This window comes from Brachycentrus maculatus, unplaced genomic scaffold, assembly GCF_059751285.1.
Source record: "Brachycentrus maculatus isolate JH-2025_06_01 unplaced genomic scaffold, ASM5975128v1 h1tg000863l, whole genome shotgun sequence".
Classification (NCBI taxonomy): domain Eukaryota; kingdom Metazoa; phylum Arthropoda; class Insecta; order Trichoptera; family Brachycentridae; genus Brachycentrus; species Brachycentrus maculatus.
Window position 1 is genome coordinate 85,869 of NW_028281589.1, and position 18,238 is coordinate 104,106.

Genomic DNA, 18,238 nt, shown 5'->3' on the forward strand with positions numbered 1-18,238 from the left:
ATAAACAATTTAAATCTAATACATTAAAATAAAATATTTCCAAGAACTATTGCTAAAGGTGTAGAAGACTTCAGCTTCGGAAAACTCCTTCAGACACATGGATACAATAACTGCATAATAAATACAATATTGTAAGTCCATCACCAAATTTTCTAGAAATACCCCAGTGTAGGCAGCAGACAGACACGGAATAGTGCAAAGACATTTACAGAGAATTCTGTTCTTGGCCTAATAGGTGGTAGCCTATGACAGTCTATCTATGTTGAGATGTAATATGTTGACCACTCACCGCTCAGGAACATCTTGGCCTCTGCCATTCCCAGCCTATTCTCGGCCTTGCAAGTATACGCGCCAAGATCCGCATCCTTGACGCTGCGCACGACCAGCAGGTGGCGGTCCCCGCGCGAGTGCGCGACTCCGCCCCTGAGCGGCCGGCCCGCGTGGAACCAGTGCACGCGCGCCGAGGGCGCCGCCTCCACAAGGCACTCCAGCTGCGAGCTGAGCCCGACGGCTGTGTGGACCCAGGCCGCGGCCGCCGTCACGATGGGCGGGTCTGGAAAGAGAGATAACAGGAGCGTTAATTGGTATCTCAGCATTGAAAGTAGAGCGGACAGTCAACAGTCAACGTCAACAGAGTTTTACGTGGTTTACTCCCAGCAATTCAAAAACAAAAGAGGTGCGTTGCAGGAGCCTGGGTGAGGACCTATCCTACATCGCATCCGTGATAGTTCATAAGGAACTGTCACGAGAGGTGGTATTATTATACACGATAAAACTAGTGAAGGACATTGGCGACATAAACCAAGCTAGGACACAAAATGCGGAATCCTCTTCTAGTGGAACGGAAGGCCTGCTGATGACAGTCAGCAGTCCGCCTTCTCCTGAGGAGTGCAACGTGGTTTCCTCCCAGCAATGAGCAAATGCTGACAAGTTCCTGATTGGCCCACACTAGATTATCCCTTCTGTTCCCAACACAGATTTAAATAAAAAAACATCTTTATTCAGTTAGAAGAAACAAAAATCCACTGAACGATCTATAAACCTTGTACATAATAGGGAGAAGGGAAAACCCTTATTCGCACCCCAATGGTGCATAGGCACTGCGTCATATAAACGCAGTGTCATCTCGATCGTTTACACATGAAGGAAAGGTGATCAGCCCTCTGCTTCAGGTACCAGACCAGGGTAATATTGAATAAATATTACAGTGAAAAATCACTTATATGTATTTGACCCCCCCTGGGAATCGAACCCGGGACCTCCAGAACGGTAGCCGAGCGTGCTGGCTATTACGCTACAGAGGTGGACAGACATAATGAATAACCATATCCGCTCCCTAGGTGGAGCATATGGAGTCCACAAACTGTCTCCAGGCTTTTCTGTCGGCTGCCAGCTCCCTTGCATCCTCCCAAGTCAGATCCGCGTCCCGAAGTTCTGACGAGAACTGCCGACGAATTGTCAGCAGTGGTCGTCCTGGGCGGCGCGAACCTGATGCCTTGTAAAAAAGGCAAGCTTGATTAAGGCTCTCAGGAGGCATGCGGAGTACATGGCCAAGCCAACTGAATCGCCTTTTCTTGACGACAGTTGTGACCAAGATTTGCTGCGTCCTACGCCTTATCTCTTCATTCCTCACAAAGTCAAACCACCGCACGCCTAAGATTCTCCGCAAACACCTATTCTCAAAGCGTAGTACACGGCTGCTCTGGGCCCTTGTAAGGTGCCATGTTTCACAGCCGTATAAGAGAACAGGAGCACTGCAGGCATTGTATAGGCGGCATTTGGTTTTCACCGAGTATAAATCCGATCTCCAGACAGCCTTCATACTGTTAAATGCGGACCCTGTGAGTCCTAATCGCACTCCCAGTTCCTTTTGAAGGCTGCCATTTTCAGTCGCGTACACTCCCAAGTACTTGAAACTCTCGACCCTTTCGATGCGCTGGTTACTCAACATCAAGTAAAAAATGACATAATAAGCAAGGTAAATAATAAATGCAATTCCCATCTAAAAAAGTGTGTAGATTGTTTTCTGATTCTGTTTTTTTTCATATAACCGGACTGAGCTACAGTAACGCATGTGGAAATACTAGTACAGTGAAACCTCTGTCTATCGTTTTTAATGGGACCTATCGAAATAAACTATGAATGCGGGAAAACAATAAATGCGGGAAAACAATTTGTATGACATACCAGTAACTCGAGTGTACTTGTTTGCAAATTTGCACAAAAATAGTTGATTTTAGAAAAAAAAAAAAAACAGAAATGGGTATCATGCAAATTGACAATAAATCCAATTGATAAGTATTTAAAATGGTTTATTTAAAAAAAAAAAGACAATTGATTACTTTTAAAAAAAATTTATAGTCAAAAATATCAAATTTGGAGCGTAATTCAAACGATGAATGCGATAAAATGATGATAGAGAAATGATCAATGCAATCTATTTTTGTATGAAATGAATCCGGGGTAGAAGAAATAAACGACACATCCGGGAAAACGATTATTCGAGGAACAATAGATAGACGTATCACTGTATATATAAAGTGACCATACGTCCCGTTTTGAACGGGACCGTCCCGTTTTTAGATAGCCTATCCCGCTGTCCCCAAGTAATGTTTCGGGACGTCGAAATGTCCCGTTTTCAAAAAAGAGCAACACAGTAACAATTTTTTTAAAAAGTGCCAAAAATCGGCGGTAGTTTGTAGTATCGCCGTTTCATATAACTTTGCTTTCATTATTTTTTCATATTTTTATTTTCTTTATCAACATTCCTTTGCTTTTTATTAATACATAAAGCTATGAAAAAATACGTACCATTTTCTTGAATATGCATACTATTACTTGGTAATAATTGGTAGATGTCCCGTTTTGAGGACAAAAATAAATGGTCAGTTTATGTATATACAAAGGTACTTACGCATAACTATAAGTTGTATGGCAGCCCTTGCAGGATCTCCTACGCCATTAGTAGCGATGCACTCATAGGTTCCACTCAAATGCCTGTTGGTTGCATTGAAGACCAACCTCGCTCTGTTTACCAACAACTCCATCGGCTTTCCCTGTCAAGAAAAAACATACAAAATAATCCTAAAAATAATTGAAAAAATACACAAAAGAAATACTATTATATCTTTTATTATTATATAACATTAAACCACGAGTGTAAGTCCCTCTCCAAGCACAAGAGCACAGTCTCTTTTATGGAGAGGCACAGCGAATCGAAATATAAAAGTCCTCCATATGTTTAAATGATTCAAATGTATTATGTTATAAATAAAAATGTAAATATATTAAATGAATAAAAACAAAATCCTTCATAAAACAGTCTGGACAGGCTCGTGGCCTAGTTGGGTAGACGCTCGACTGCGAAACTGGCCTCGCAGGTACGATTCCTGCCAAGTGCAAAATTCAATTCAATTCAATTTATTTATTTCAATTAATATATACATTACAAACTTCAAAACATTTAAATCGTATACCTACATTAAAAATACATTGAAATAAAATATATGCAAGAACTATTGCTAAAGGTGTAGAAGAATCCCGCTTCGGAAAACTCCTTCAGCACATGGAACAGATCAATATCCAATGAGATATTATTCAACATAGCAGTAGCTCTTCCTACAGGCATAACCATCGGCAGGTTGGTCCTGTGTATAGGAATGGGAAACAATCTATGTCGACGCTGTCTTAGGTAACTATCGGGAACATACAGACCAATGTTCCGGGTAATTTCAGGATTATGGACCATACTGCGCAATAATGGATAAAAATGCGTAATCAAATACACATTCCTTCTAGTCTTTAAACTATTGTAGCCAAGCATACCCTGGAGAAACTGGGTCGGGTAGAACCAAGGATAATAGCCGTACTCTCTCATGTAGAGATACCTCAGAAACTTCTTTAAGACTTTCTCTACCATAAGAGAGTACTTAATCTAGTGTGGCCCCCAAATCATCGAGCCACTCTCGAGTCTAAAATAAATTCAAGAAAGATTTATTTTCAATTGGTCTGGGTATTTGTGATATATTTTTACTTTTACCTTCCCTATCCTTACTATCCTACCTGCAGACAAGCCTCTAACAGAGGATTTGTGGGTTATTTCTATAAAAAAAACTTATCTATACCTGTTTATGGACAATTTATTATAAAATATTCGCAGTTTGTCTGTCCGCCTCCGTAGTGTAATGGTCAGCACGCTCGCCTACCGTTCTGGAGGTCCCGGGTTCGATTCCCAAGGGGGGTAAAATAAATATAAGTGATTTTTTCACTGTCATATTTATTTAATATTACCCTGGACTGGTACCTGAAGCGGAGGGCTGATCACCTTTCCTTCATGTGTAAACCACCAAGATAACACTGCGTTTATATGACGTAGTGCCCTATGCACCATTGGGGTGCGGATAAGGGTTTTATTATTATTATTATTATTGTCTATTACACTGGAGGTTTCAAGTTCGATTCCCAGGGGGTTCAAATTGAATATGAGTGAAAATATAACAAAATGAATAAGAAAAATAAATGAACGCGGCCAATCTTGATTTATATACGGAAGATATTAAATCCATTGTATCTATTTTATTGAGTTGTATCCATTGTATTGTTTTTAAGGATCAACCTTATTCATTTATTATTAACACATTAGTTACGGCAATGTTTTGATAAAACTGTATCTAGGCGGGCGACATTAGACAGCTGTCCGGAAATATAAAATATGTCAGTGAACTTCATATTTTGAACTTGAGGTTGAACTCGAAAACAATACAAAAACGGTTAAATAGTCTCTAACGTCTCAAAATAAAATCATGTTAATCCACAAATCACAAAAGTAAAAAAAATGTTAAAAACACTAATAAAATATTAGAAAATAACAACACAGTTTGACAACCGCCGAAAACTCATAATCTGCGAATAAAAAATGATTTATGGGCTTTCCCCACACGCGTTTATTGCTTTATAAGTACCAACTGCCGACTTAAGTAAAGGACAATGATCTTTGTATTTTATATCATTTTAGGACAAAGAAAAAAACCATATCCATTGTTTAAAGTTAATTTGTAACATTTCCTTCAAAACAGATTACGACCATTAGCTATGTTTTGAACCAGTAAATATCAGTATTATTTTTTATATTACAACGACATCTATCCACTACACAACAAAAGCAAAAAGGCCAACAGATTAGAAGTTTATGACATGTTTTTTGTATACTAAATTGAAGGTAGCCGAAATGCACAAAAATGTGCACCCCGCCACCACACAAGGTTTCTGAAACGCACAAATATGTGCACACCGTACACAATGTGTTAACTATTCTCATTACTATCATTTTTATACATTAACCTATATATCGTAGTCATACAGGAGAAAGTCACCAAATGCATTTCTTACAAAAACGTGATCATTGACTATTTGATATCTTACTAGCTTAATATTGCCCTGAAAAAGATCTCAAAGGATTTAAAACTTGGAAGTATAATATATTGACTTGTTAAAAATGACTAACTGCATTGATGTTTATTTTCTTGGCAAGCAAAAGTAACTTAAATGGCCCTCCTGAACATTTTATTTTTTGTTGGTTAGTCACTTTTTCCTGTACGACTACGATATACCCCTTAATATATTTTATTGTTCATTAGTTTCAATTTTTACCAGAAGATGAAAACATCTGTAAGTTTTCGAAACTAGTTGTAAATATAAATAAAACTCATTAAGTGGTATATTCAAATGTTAATTATAAAAAAAATATATATAAACAATATCTTTTATATATTTTATGTAGATATATAAAATATATAAAAGATATGTATTTAATGATAGTGGAAGCGAAGCATGGAGTTGGCAAAAGAAAAAAAAAAGGATGAAAGCAGACTGAATGCAGTCGAAATGCGATCCCTCAGACGAATGTGTGGCAAAACGATGTTTGATAGATGTTCGAATGATGAAATAAGGAAAGAATGTAAGGCTGAGACAAGCATTATCGATAAAATTAAGAAAGGTGTGTTGAGATGGTTTGGACATGTGGAGCGTATGAGTGAAGAAAGAACGATTAAACAAATTTATGAGGCGAATGTAGTTGGAAAAAGAAGCAGAGGACGACCGAGGAAAACTTGGCACGATCAGGTATGTCAAATACTTGAAAGCGGCCGGGTCAGGAGTCGTAATAATCGTCGGGTATGTATGAGGAGATGCATGAATGTAGAAGAGGCAAAGAGTGTTTGCAAAGACAGAGTGGTGTGGCGCTCTATTCTCTCTGCCTACCCCTGCGGAGAAGCGGCGTGATGGTTAGTTAATTAGTTAGTTATTTAATGATACATAAACAGAATATGTTATGTATTTCTGCACATAAAAATATATTATTTCAAATTATATATTTTTTCACTGTAATATTTATTTAATTTGTATTTATATAATTATCGTTCATGAAGTTAACGCAATTCCGACGTCACTTCTTCAGCGAGTGGCACAAAATACTGAGACCAGATTCCAAGAGCATATGCGACGTAACGGTCTATATTTAACCAAATTAATTTTTAAGAAATAAAGTCCGCACTTCTCTTCTTTGTAATAATTACTGAAATAAATGTATATTCTTTGCAGTTTATTTTTTTATTTAAATTTGAGATCCTAATTCTGCCACCAGACACGGTGTATGCCCCAGAAGGTTTCTGGGGCATACACTTAAAGGAGACAAGTACAAGCTATTGCATCTAATAGAAGGTCGACGAGGTGTGGGCAGAAGGCAGATGTCCTGTCTCCGGAATATACGAGATTGGACAGTGATCAGGACTGTTTAGAGCTGCCCGAGACAAGGACAATTACTCTCAAGTAGACTTCGTCAGGAATGACGATGTGAGGAGAAGAACTCAACAGCCGCTCATACTGGAAGTCCTGAAGAGGAGAAGGTGGACATGGTTGGGACATGTCCTAAGAATGCCACCTGAGGGCATCAACCCCTCATGTCTCTTCTTCCAAACCCGAGGATTCCGGCGCCCCGGAAGGCCGCTGACGACCATTCACCGACTATACTCAGCGGAACTCCGAGACGCCGGACTGACCTGGGAGGAAGTTAAGGGATGGCGCGTGACAGAGTGACTTGGAGACGTCTCGTGTTGGCTATATGCTCCACCTAGGGAGCGAACATGGAAAAAGAAGAAGACAAAAATATCGAAATCCTTTAGTATACAACCATGATACACGATTTACACACAATGAAGGTTTGATAGTCCCAAGAATTAACAATAAATATGGGAGTCCAACACTGCAATATATCGTTCCGAACATTTTTAATTTGCCGACGGATGTTAGAGGTCATAATAAAATTTGGAACAAAGGCAAAATAAAGGAATGGGTGAATGATCAAGAGTTAATTTTATGAAAATTGTAAAATGTTTATATTCTTAATTTTTTTGTATATATTAGGTTAAAATCGTTAAATACAATAAAAAATGTATTAAAAAAGAACTCCTGTGGCTTGGTGGGTCTCTGCAAAAAAAAAAAGTTCTAAATATGTATAAATTGTGATTTAAATATGTGTATACAAATAAAAAATAAAATCAAAAAATGATTGACTAGGGCGGACCTGACATGACACAAAGAAGGACTCTAGGATTACTTACATTATAATTCCAGGTGACAATGGGCATAGGAACTCCGGTAGCTTTGCAGGACATGTCAACTTCTTCTCCGATCCTGACCTGCAGTAGACCTATCTCTGGAAAGGCCACCACCTCAGCCGGGTCTGTAATGACAAAAAAGATTTAATTGAGCAATGTTCACGCTGGAGAATACCTTGTCGAGCTCCTTGTCACTGTGGATGGCCAACAACTAGCTTCCAGACTAGCACAGTTCAAACGGGACTTCGCTTTTATCCTCTTTTGACGCCCTACTGTGATCTGACATGATGGTTTTGTCTCTGAGGTTTTCAAAGGTTTTCTCTGAGGTTACAAAGGAGCATAATTGAGATATGTTAAATTGTTCTATTTCATAAAATTTAACCGTTTCAGCAAATGTTTTAGGATCATTACTATAAATTATATCGCTCACTCCTTTCAACAACGTCAGATATCAAAAAAACTTGATTTTTCAGGAGATCGTTTTTAAAGTTTAAAAATATAATTAAATGCATTAAAAATAAATATCAAGCCACTTATTGAACTTTTTACTTTACAACAGATCATTTTAGGTAAAACCTGGATGTTTTTTCTCCATTTGAAAAATATTTAGTAAATTTAAAAAAAAATTAAACAATACCTTTTCTTCAGAATACAAAAACAACACTTTCTGCCCTGTAGCGGGTAAATATTAAGTTGAAAATATGCCTCTTTTGCTGGGATATAGTACATTTTCTGGGCATTCTGAAAACATGCACAACTGAAAATTGTCGATTATTTATTTATGACGTTCTTGAAAGGAGCGAGCGATACGTTTGATGAAATAAAACAGTTTAGGAAAATGTGAAATGAAAAACTTACATAACACTTCAATTGCGTGGACTTGTCGTATGACTGACCAAGGTTCGGGTCTGACCACCTATAAGCAAAACAAGTGATTGGTAAATATATATAGCATCAGGATTATTACTGGTATCTCAACATAGATGAAGAACAATATGGAAGTCTGGGCATTTGTGTCGGGTTGTGGTCCCGTGGTTAGTGTCGCGGACTCTTAAGTCAGAGTTTCTCGGTTCGAACCCACTCTACCACAATTTGATACCTATTTCTAATAATGAGCCGCTTAGACTCACAGAAATAGCATGAAATTGAAATATTTGTGAAAATAATAAAAACACAAATATTTCTCTTTTTTTTTAAATAAAAAAATATAAAAAAATTACAGTGGCAATGACAGTGGTCATAGGCTGGTAAATCTTCTTAAAGTAAACAAAAAAATTATTTTTAAATTCTTCAAAATGCAAAAACTACACTTTCTGCCCTGTAGCGGGTAAATATTAAGTTAAAAATATGCCGCTTTTGCTGGAATATAGGGCATTCCGAAAACATGCACAACTAAAAATTGGAGATTTTTTATATTTGATGTTGTTGAAAGGAGTGAGCGACTTGTAAAAAATGTGTGTAATATTTAAAAATGTGTTTTATATTATATATTGTGATTAATGTTATCATCTGGTTATAATTATTTATTAATTTTTCATTAAATAATAATAATAAAACCCTTATCCGCACCCCAATGGTGCATAGGGCACTGCTTTATATAAACGCAGTGTTATCTTGATCGTTTACACATGAAGGAAAGGTGATCAGCCCCCCGCTTCAGGACCGGTCCAGGGTAATATTGAATAAATATTACAGTGAAAAAAAATCACATTTATTTATTTGACCCCCCTGGGAATTGAACCCGGCACCTCCAGAACGGAAGCTGAGCGCGCTGACCATTACACTACGGAGGCGAACAATTTTTTTTCATAACATGCTGTATACTTTATGATAAAATAATATATTTTCTCTTTTTAAGTATATTATTGGTTCGAAAAGTATTTATCTAAACAAGGATGAACATAAAACAAGGAAATACGTATTAGCCTGAAGTACTGTAATTATTATAGAAAATAACGTAGTTATCAAATTGAATGTACAGCAGTCGGGCTGTGGTCCCGTGGTTAGTGTCGCGGACTCTTAAGTCACAGTTTCTCGGTTCATACCCTTACTTACTTACTTATAACCCTTATCCACACCCAATGGTGCATAGGGCACTGCATCGAATTGACGCAGTGTTATCTTGATCATTACTTACATGAAGGCAAGGTGATCACTCTTGCGCATCAGGAACCAGTCCAGGGTAATATTAAATAAATATTACAATGTAAAATCCCTAATATTTATTTTCACCCCCCCTGGAAATCGAACCCGGGACCTCCAGCACGGTAGCTAAACACACTGACCATTACACTACGGAGGTGGACATGAACCCACTCTACCACAATTTGATACCTATTTCTAATAATGAGCCGCTTAGACTCACAGAAATAGCATGATATTGAAATATTTGTGCAAATAATAAATACACAAATATTTCTCTTTTTTTAAAAATAAAAAATTTAAATAATTTCAGTGGCAATGACAGTGGTCATAGGCTGGTAAATTTTCTTACAGTGAACAAAAAAAATATTTTTAAATTCTTTCAGACTTTTCATTCTTCATACATTCAACATTCAAAAATTTTGTTACTCGTTTTTTTTCAAAAATGGCAGTCTTATTTTATCCTTATTTCTAGTAAAATGTTCATTTTTTATATTATTTATGGACATCTCAACAAAGATGAAAAAGAATATGGAAGTCTGTGCCTTTACGGGGCTTAGGACCGTCATACGCCGGTTTAAGTGATCACTTTACACACGTGTAACATTCTCCAATTCTACCCATGATTGACAACCACACTATTCAATTTCTTGGAACTTCTAGATATATTGATTAAACTCGATACACAGGTTTTCATTTATTTATCATTTTCATTATTTTTATTATCTAAGCTTATAATTTGACCATTTAAATATATATTTACAGCAATTTGAGTGTGTGCAAATACTTGTTCACAAATTTGGATTATTTTTTGACATCTCAACATAGATGAAGAAGAATATGGAAGATAATATAGCAAATAACTCTTTGTGTTTTTTTTATTATTTACAAAAATACTTCAAGTTGATACTATTTCTGTGGTCCTAAGCGGTTCATTGTTAGAAATAGGTGTGAAATTGTAGTAGAGTGAGTTCGAACCGAGAAACTCTGACTCAAGAGTCTACAACACTAACCACGGGACCACAATCCGACACATTGACATATCTCGCACTCCTTTCAACAACGTCATATATCAAAAAACTTAATTTTTCAGGAGATTGTTTTTAAAGTTTAAGAATATAATAAAATGTATTAAAAATAAATATCAAGCCACTTTTTGAACTTTTAACTGTGCGACAGATCTTTTTAGGCAAGACTTTTTTTTCCATTAGAAAAATATTAAGTTTATCAAAAAAATATAATGAAATGTATTAAAAATAAATATCAAACCACTTATTGAAATTTTTACTGTGCAACAGATCTTTTAGGTAAAATCTGAATGTTTTTTTTCCATTTGAAAAATATTCAGGATATTTAAAAAAAAATACACAATATGTTTTCTTCAAAATGCAAAAACAACACTTTCTGCCCTGTAGCGGGTAAATGTTTTGTTATAAATATGCCGCTTTTGCTGGGATATAGTACATTTTCTAGGCATTTCGAAAACTTGCACAACTGAAAATTTTCGATTTTTGATATCGCTCACTCCTTTCAAGAACGTCATAAATCAAAAATCGTCAATTTTCAGTTGTGCATGTTTTCTGAATGCCCAGAAAATGTACTATATCCCAGCAAAAGCGGCATATTTTTAACTTAATATTTACCCGCTACAGGGCACAAAATGTTGTTTTTGCATTTTGAAGACAATGAATTGTTTAATTATTTTTTTAAATATACCAAATATTTTTCAAATGGAGAAAAAAACATTCAGGTTTTTAACCTAAAAAGATCTGTTGTACAGTAAAAAGTTCAATTAGTGGCATGATATTTATTTTTAATACATTTTATTGTATTCTTAAACTTTAAAAACGATCTCCTGAAAAATCAAGTTTTTTTTATGTATGATGTTGTTGAAAGGAGTGAGCGATATGTAACATTAACTGGCACCTCGAAGTATTGATATTACAAATGGTGTAAAAAGACAAAACGTTAGGGGTGACTTGTTTACAAAGCTAGCAATCTCTTAATGAAGATGGAAGGCGGCTGATTGAAAATTGACATGGAGATACACCATCTCAGTTTTGAGTAAATATCAACACATCAATTTAAAGAATTTGTATTTTGTGACGCTCAAAAGAGAAAACCTTTTGTATATAAAGATTTCAGCGAGTGTTTATGCCTAGAATTTTCACTCATGAATTACATGAAATTATAATAAATAATAATAAAACCCTTATCCGCACCCCAATGGTGCATAGGGCACTGCTTCATATGAACACAGTGTTATCTTGATCATTTACACACGAAAGAAATGAGATCAGCCCTCCGCTTCAGGTACCAGTCCAGGGTAATATTGAATAAATATTACAGTGAAAAAATCACTTATTTTCCCCCTGCGAATCGAACCCGGGACCTCCAGAACGGTAGCCGAGCGTGCTGACCATTACACTACAGAGGCTGACGAAATTATAGTAATGAAATTATAGTAACTTTAAACATGAAATAATAGTAACTTTAAACTTTATAGTATTCTTCTTCATCTTTGATGAGACGTCAAGAAATAATATGAAAACTATCTCCTTTAATTGGAGATAATCCAGATTTGTGAACAAGTATTTAGACACACTCAAAATGTTGTAAATAAATTAACTGGTCAAATTATACGCTTAAATAATAAAAATGATAATAATATGTCGTGGCGTTTCTCATGTGTGTGATTATAATCCAGGATTCGGACCTCACATACTAATAAAAGAGTTTCTGCTCAATAAAAGCTTCTTTTCATCTTACTAATAGATGTCTCTAGTGATCTAATGATTCAAGAATGATGTTTCTAAATTGGTTCATATTTAATATATAGAACTTCCAAGAATTTGAGTAGTGTCGATTGCAATAATGGGTAGAATTGGTGAATGTTACACGTGTGTAAAGTGATCACTTTAACCAGCCTATGACGGTCGTCAGCTCCGTAAATGCCCTGACTTCCATATTCTTCTTCGTCTTTGATGAGATGTCAAAAAATAATATGAGAACTAACTCCTTTAATTGGAGATAATCCAGATTTGTGAACAAGTATTTGGACACACTTAAAATCTTTTACCACCAAATGGTATATTGTTGTTAAAAAACACAAATAATTAATTTTGTAACAATTGTTTCGCCTCATGGCATTTTCAAACTAATGGCTAATAACAAGGCGAAACAATTGTCCCAAAATTTATTTTTTATGTGTTTTTTTTTAATGTAGAAATTTACTTTAAAACCAGGTATGTATCACGTAACATGATTGATTTTTTTTATAAAATTTTAATTTTTCACCGTAAATGTATTTAATTTTTTAATTTTTTTTTCTTTTCGAAAAAATATATGGTTTTGAAAAGAAGAGTTATTGAAAGGCAAGGAGTTTAAAAAAATACAGACACATATATATATATATATATATATATATATATATATATATATATATATATATATATATATATATATATATATATATATATATATATTACAGTGAAAAAATCACTTATATTTATTTACCCCCCTTGGGAATCGAACCCGGGACCTCCAGAACGGTAGCCGAACGTGCTGACCATTACACTACGGAGGCGGACAACATTTATATATATATATATATATATATATATATATATATATATATATATATATATATATATATATATATATATATATATATATATATTATATATTTATATATATATATATATATATATATATATATATATATATATATATATATATATATATATATATATATATATATATATATATATTACAGTGAAAAAATCACTTATATTTATTTACCCCCCTTGGGAATCGAACCCGGGACCTCCAGAACGGTAGCCGAACGTGCTGACCATTACACTACGGAGGCGGACAACATTTATATATATATATATATATATATATATATATATATATATATATATATATATATATATATATATATATACACACGAGTGATCACCTTGCCTTCACCTTGACAATCAAGATAACACTGCGTCAATACGATGCAGTGCCCTATGCACCATTGGGTGAGGATAAGGGTTAGAGAAGAATATATACACGTCCGCCTTCTCGCGCAGCCGGTCGCTTACTGAATCATCCAGTTCAACGAATCCCAAGGAATGTTCGTAAGAATCATCGATCGATTATCGAATTAGTTTCTCGATCAAAGCTATCGGAGAGGAGAGGTAGGTATGTTGTAAGATGAAAGGTATTTACATACCGCATCAATTGACCCGAGATTGACTCCACAGACCGGCGTCTGACAGCTGTGAACTTGTAGAATTCATATGATTGAATTGAAAACGTGGGAGGGAGCATAATCTGTGAGGTTAATGGCGTTACATGTGTGTACATATACACATTTAACCCATCGGCATGCCAGCCACCATTCCTTGGCGGCGAAGGATATTTTAAATTCGCTTGTCAGCCGCGGTTTAAGCCACACATCCATGGGTAGTTCATATAAAAAATACTTTTAAAGATACTGTAAAGATACTTTCGCGTGATATTTACGAATCAGAAAAAAAAGACTTTTGGTCATGCATTTTATTATTTTTATACAAATTTACTGACGGCACTTGACCAAAAATGTCTCTGTAAGGACAGAATTATCTTTTTGATTGAAATACTAACTAAAATCAGTGAGAAATCAAAACTTTACATCCCAGGTATAGTGTTTGCGTTTGTGCACTACACAGAAGTTTACCGTCCGGCACTTCGGTTAGCGTGATAAAACGATGATTGGCTTGTATTGGCTTGGATTGGCTTGGATTGGCTTGTATTGGCTTATATTGGATTGTCTTGGATTGGCTTGAATTGGCTTGTGCTTTGTCCATCTTTCTTTGGACCGGAGCTCTTGATCAGTGCGTGAACGCGTTGCGCGTAAATTCCATCACGCTAAACTGTCGTAGTCGCTTTCATTTTTCAAAACCGGACTGCCGGACGGTCAAATTACGGGTAGTGCACAAACGCCCTTGGCCGCCAAGATGTGGCGGCCGGTATGCCGATGGGTTAAACAGCGTGGGTACACGGACGATCGCGTGTTTCGGTTTATTTATTGGCGAATGTGTCGTAGCAAAAATATTGGACTAGTCGCGACGGTGACACGACAGGTAGGTACCTAACTTATTTGCGTTTTGATCACAATTTAAAATAACAAAATTCGGTTAAAAATTGTCACAAAATTGTAATAAAATGTATAAAACTATGTTATGATAGGTATCTATCACACTTACATTCAAAAAACTTGCAAATCAGACAAATATGTAACCGTTATCCGCACCCAATGGTGCATAGGGCACTGCATCATATAAACGCAGTGTTATCTTGATCGTCAACACATGAAGGAAAGTTGATCAGCCCTCCGCTTCAGGTACCAGTCCAGGGTAATATTGAATAAATATTAGAATGAAAAAATAACTTATATTATTTGACCCCCCCTGGGAATCGCACCCGAGACCTCCACGACGGTAGCCGAGCGTGCTGACCATTACTTAAAGGAGGCGGTATAGCTTAAACATACGTAGATAATATGTAATATCTGGTTATAGTTTATAAATGAAGTATAATATCATAGTACATTACGTACATACATTTTTTTCATCTGAGATTGTATATCGCTCACTCCTTTCAATAACGTCATAAATCAAAAATCGTCAATTTTCAGTTGAGCATATTTTCGGAATGCCCAGAAAATGTACTATATCCCAGAAAAAGAGGCATATTTTTAACTTAATATTTACCCACTACATGGCAGAAAGTGTTGTTTTTGCATTTTGAAGAAAAGGTATTGTTTGATTATTTTTTTGAATAAAGTAAATATTTTTCAAATGGAGAAAAAATCTTCAGGTTTTACCTAAAAAGATCTGTTGCACAGTAAAAAGTTCAATAAGTGGCTAGATATTTATTTTTAAAACATTGTATTATATTTTTAAACTTTAAAAACGGTCTCCTGAAAAATCAAGTATTTTGATTTATGACGTTCTTGAAAGGAGTGGGCGATATGGTATATACCTACGTTATATAAAATACTTCACATGGTATATACGTTGCATAAAATCTTCACCCTGTTAAACCATTATTTTGTTATCTTTTTGTTATCTTGATCGTTAACACAATGATAAATTTAAACAAAAAGTTCAACTAAACGTATTATACATATCGTAGTCATACAGGAGAAAGTGACCAAGTGACATCTTACTAGCTCAATATTGCCCTGAAAAAATCCAAAAGGGTATTAAACTCGGAAGTATAATATAATATAAGTAGCTGAGATAAGCATTATCGATAAAATTAAGAAAGGTGTGTTGAGATGGTTTGGTTGAAAATCATCCTATTTGTTCAACGGCCTTCTGAGAAGGAACCTGTGGCAGTAGTTTTTTAATTAAGTTAATGTATTTATTTATATTTATGTCCGCCTCCGTAGTGTCCGTAGCATGCTCGCCTCCCGTTCTGGAGGTCCCGGGTTCGATTCCCAGGGGGGTTTAATAAATATAAGTGATTTTTTCACTCTAATATTTATTCAATATTACACTGGACTGGTACCTGAAGTGGAGGGCTGATCACCTTTCCTTCATGTGTTATCGATCGAGATAACACTGCGTTTATATGAAGCAGTGCCCTATGCACCATTGGGGTGCGGTTTTATATGGCACCAAGGGATTTATTATTATTATTATATTTATTTATATAAATATAAAGGAAGTAAAGGCACAATGGAGTCCTGGTTCCAACTCTAATGTATGGAAGTGAAACGTGGAGTTGGCAAAAGAAGGACGAAAGTAGACTGAATGCAGTCGAAATGCCGTCTCTCAGAAGAATGTGCGACAGAACGATGTATGATAGATGTGCGAATAGTGAAATAAGGAAGGAATGCAAAGCTGAGATAAGCATTATCGATAAAATTAAGAAAGGTGTGTTGAGATGGTTTGGACATGTAGAGCGAATGAGTGAGGAGAGAACGGTAAAACAAATTTATGAGGCGAATGTAAGTGGAAAAAAGAGCAGAGGAAGACCGAGAAAAACATGGCACGATCGGGTATGCCAAATACTTGAAAGTGGTCAGGTTAGGAGTCGTAACAACCGGCGTTTATGTGTGAGGAGATGCATGAACGTGGAAGAGGCGAAGAATGTTTGCAAAGACAGAGTGCAAAAGTCATGCAAAAAAAGTCATGCAGTGAAGGGTTAAGTACGGTTAGTAGTTTTAGTAACTTCAATCAGCCACATTATTCCACTACTACACAATCTGCACTGCTTACGCTTCCCGAAAGGGTTGAGAGTATAAACTCTGCCTACTCATGTATAAATCAATACATAATACAGCTCCAGAGTATCTAAAAGAGCTGAGCATTCCAGACAAATAAGCTGACAGATGTCTGACATTTTTCTGTTCATTTTTTAGTACCGATTTTTTATTAAAAATCGTAAATAAAGAGAGTTTCGTGTATATGGATGTTCTATGTAATGTGTCCACATATTATATTAAAAATGGTCGTCGCGTGTTTAAAATTAACTTTGTTTAAGATTTAATACTAGCGTACAGTTTTTTTTGTACTATTTTTGTTTTCGACAGTAATAGACAGTTTTTCTATCGCGTGAAATGTTTACTTTCAACCCCAGTTTTACACGAACTTGAATATATATATATATATATATATATTTATATATATATATATATATATATATACACACACACACACACACACACACACACACACACAAAACGTCGTTTTAACTTGTAATTGATTGCTATATCTCTTGCACAATGTATTTGACATGTCTGGGTCAGCGTTTTCCAACCTGTCTTATTTCATTGCATAATTACAAAAAGAATATTATATTGTCTGTAATGATGACATCAATCTTAATGTCCGCCTCCGTAGTGTAATGGTCAGCACGCTCGGCTACCGTTCTGGAGGTCCCGGGTTCGATTCCCAGGGGGGTCAAATAAATATTAGTGATTTTTTCACGGTAATATTTATTCAATATTACCCTGGACTGGTACCTGAAGCGGAGGGCTGATCACCTTTCCTTCATGTGTAAACGATCAAGATAACACTGCGTTTATATGACGCAGTGCCCTATGCACCATTGGGGTGCGGATAAGGGTTTTATTATTATTATTTATATATATATATATATATATATATATATATATATATATATATATATATATATATATATATATATATATATATATATATATATATATATATATATATATATATATATATATATATATATATATATATATATATATATATATATATATATATATATATATATATATATATATATATATATATATATATATATATATATATATATATATATATATATATATATATATATATATATATATATATATGAGGCGCCATTTATTTTCGTATCGCCACCAAAGGCTGAGGAGCGCTGGTCCAGATATCTGTATAACATATCTTACAGAGCGAATTAGATGTAATTAAACAATTGAAACCGGC

At 35.2% G+C, this 18,238-nt stretch overlaps 1 protein-coding gene across 2 annotated transcripts in view; it reads right to left on the bottom strand.

The window, feature by feature from the left end:
• Window positions 1–18,238, bottom strand: part of LOC148299991 (neurotrimin-like) — a 45,376-nt gene that overhangs the window by 6,004 nt on the left and 21,134 nt on the right. For both annotated transcript variants that reach the window (XM_088275412.1, XM_088275411.1), the window contains exons 4-7: window positions 8,472–8,529; window positions 7,617–7,738; window positions 2,915–3,056; window positions 290–553 (exon numbers count right to left, since the gene is read on the bottom strand). In XM_088275412.1, coding sequence (XP_088131538.1) covers window positions 290–553; window positions 2,915–3,056; window positions 7,617–7,738; window positions 8,472–8,529 — 586 coding nt within the window. The remainder of the gene's footprint in view (window positions 1–289; window positions 554–2,914; window positions 3,057–7,616; window positions 7,739–8,471; window positions 8,530–18,238) is intronic.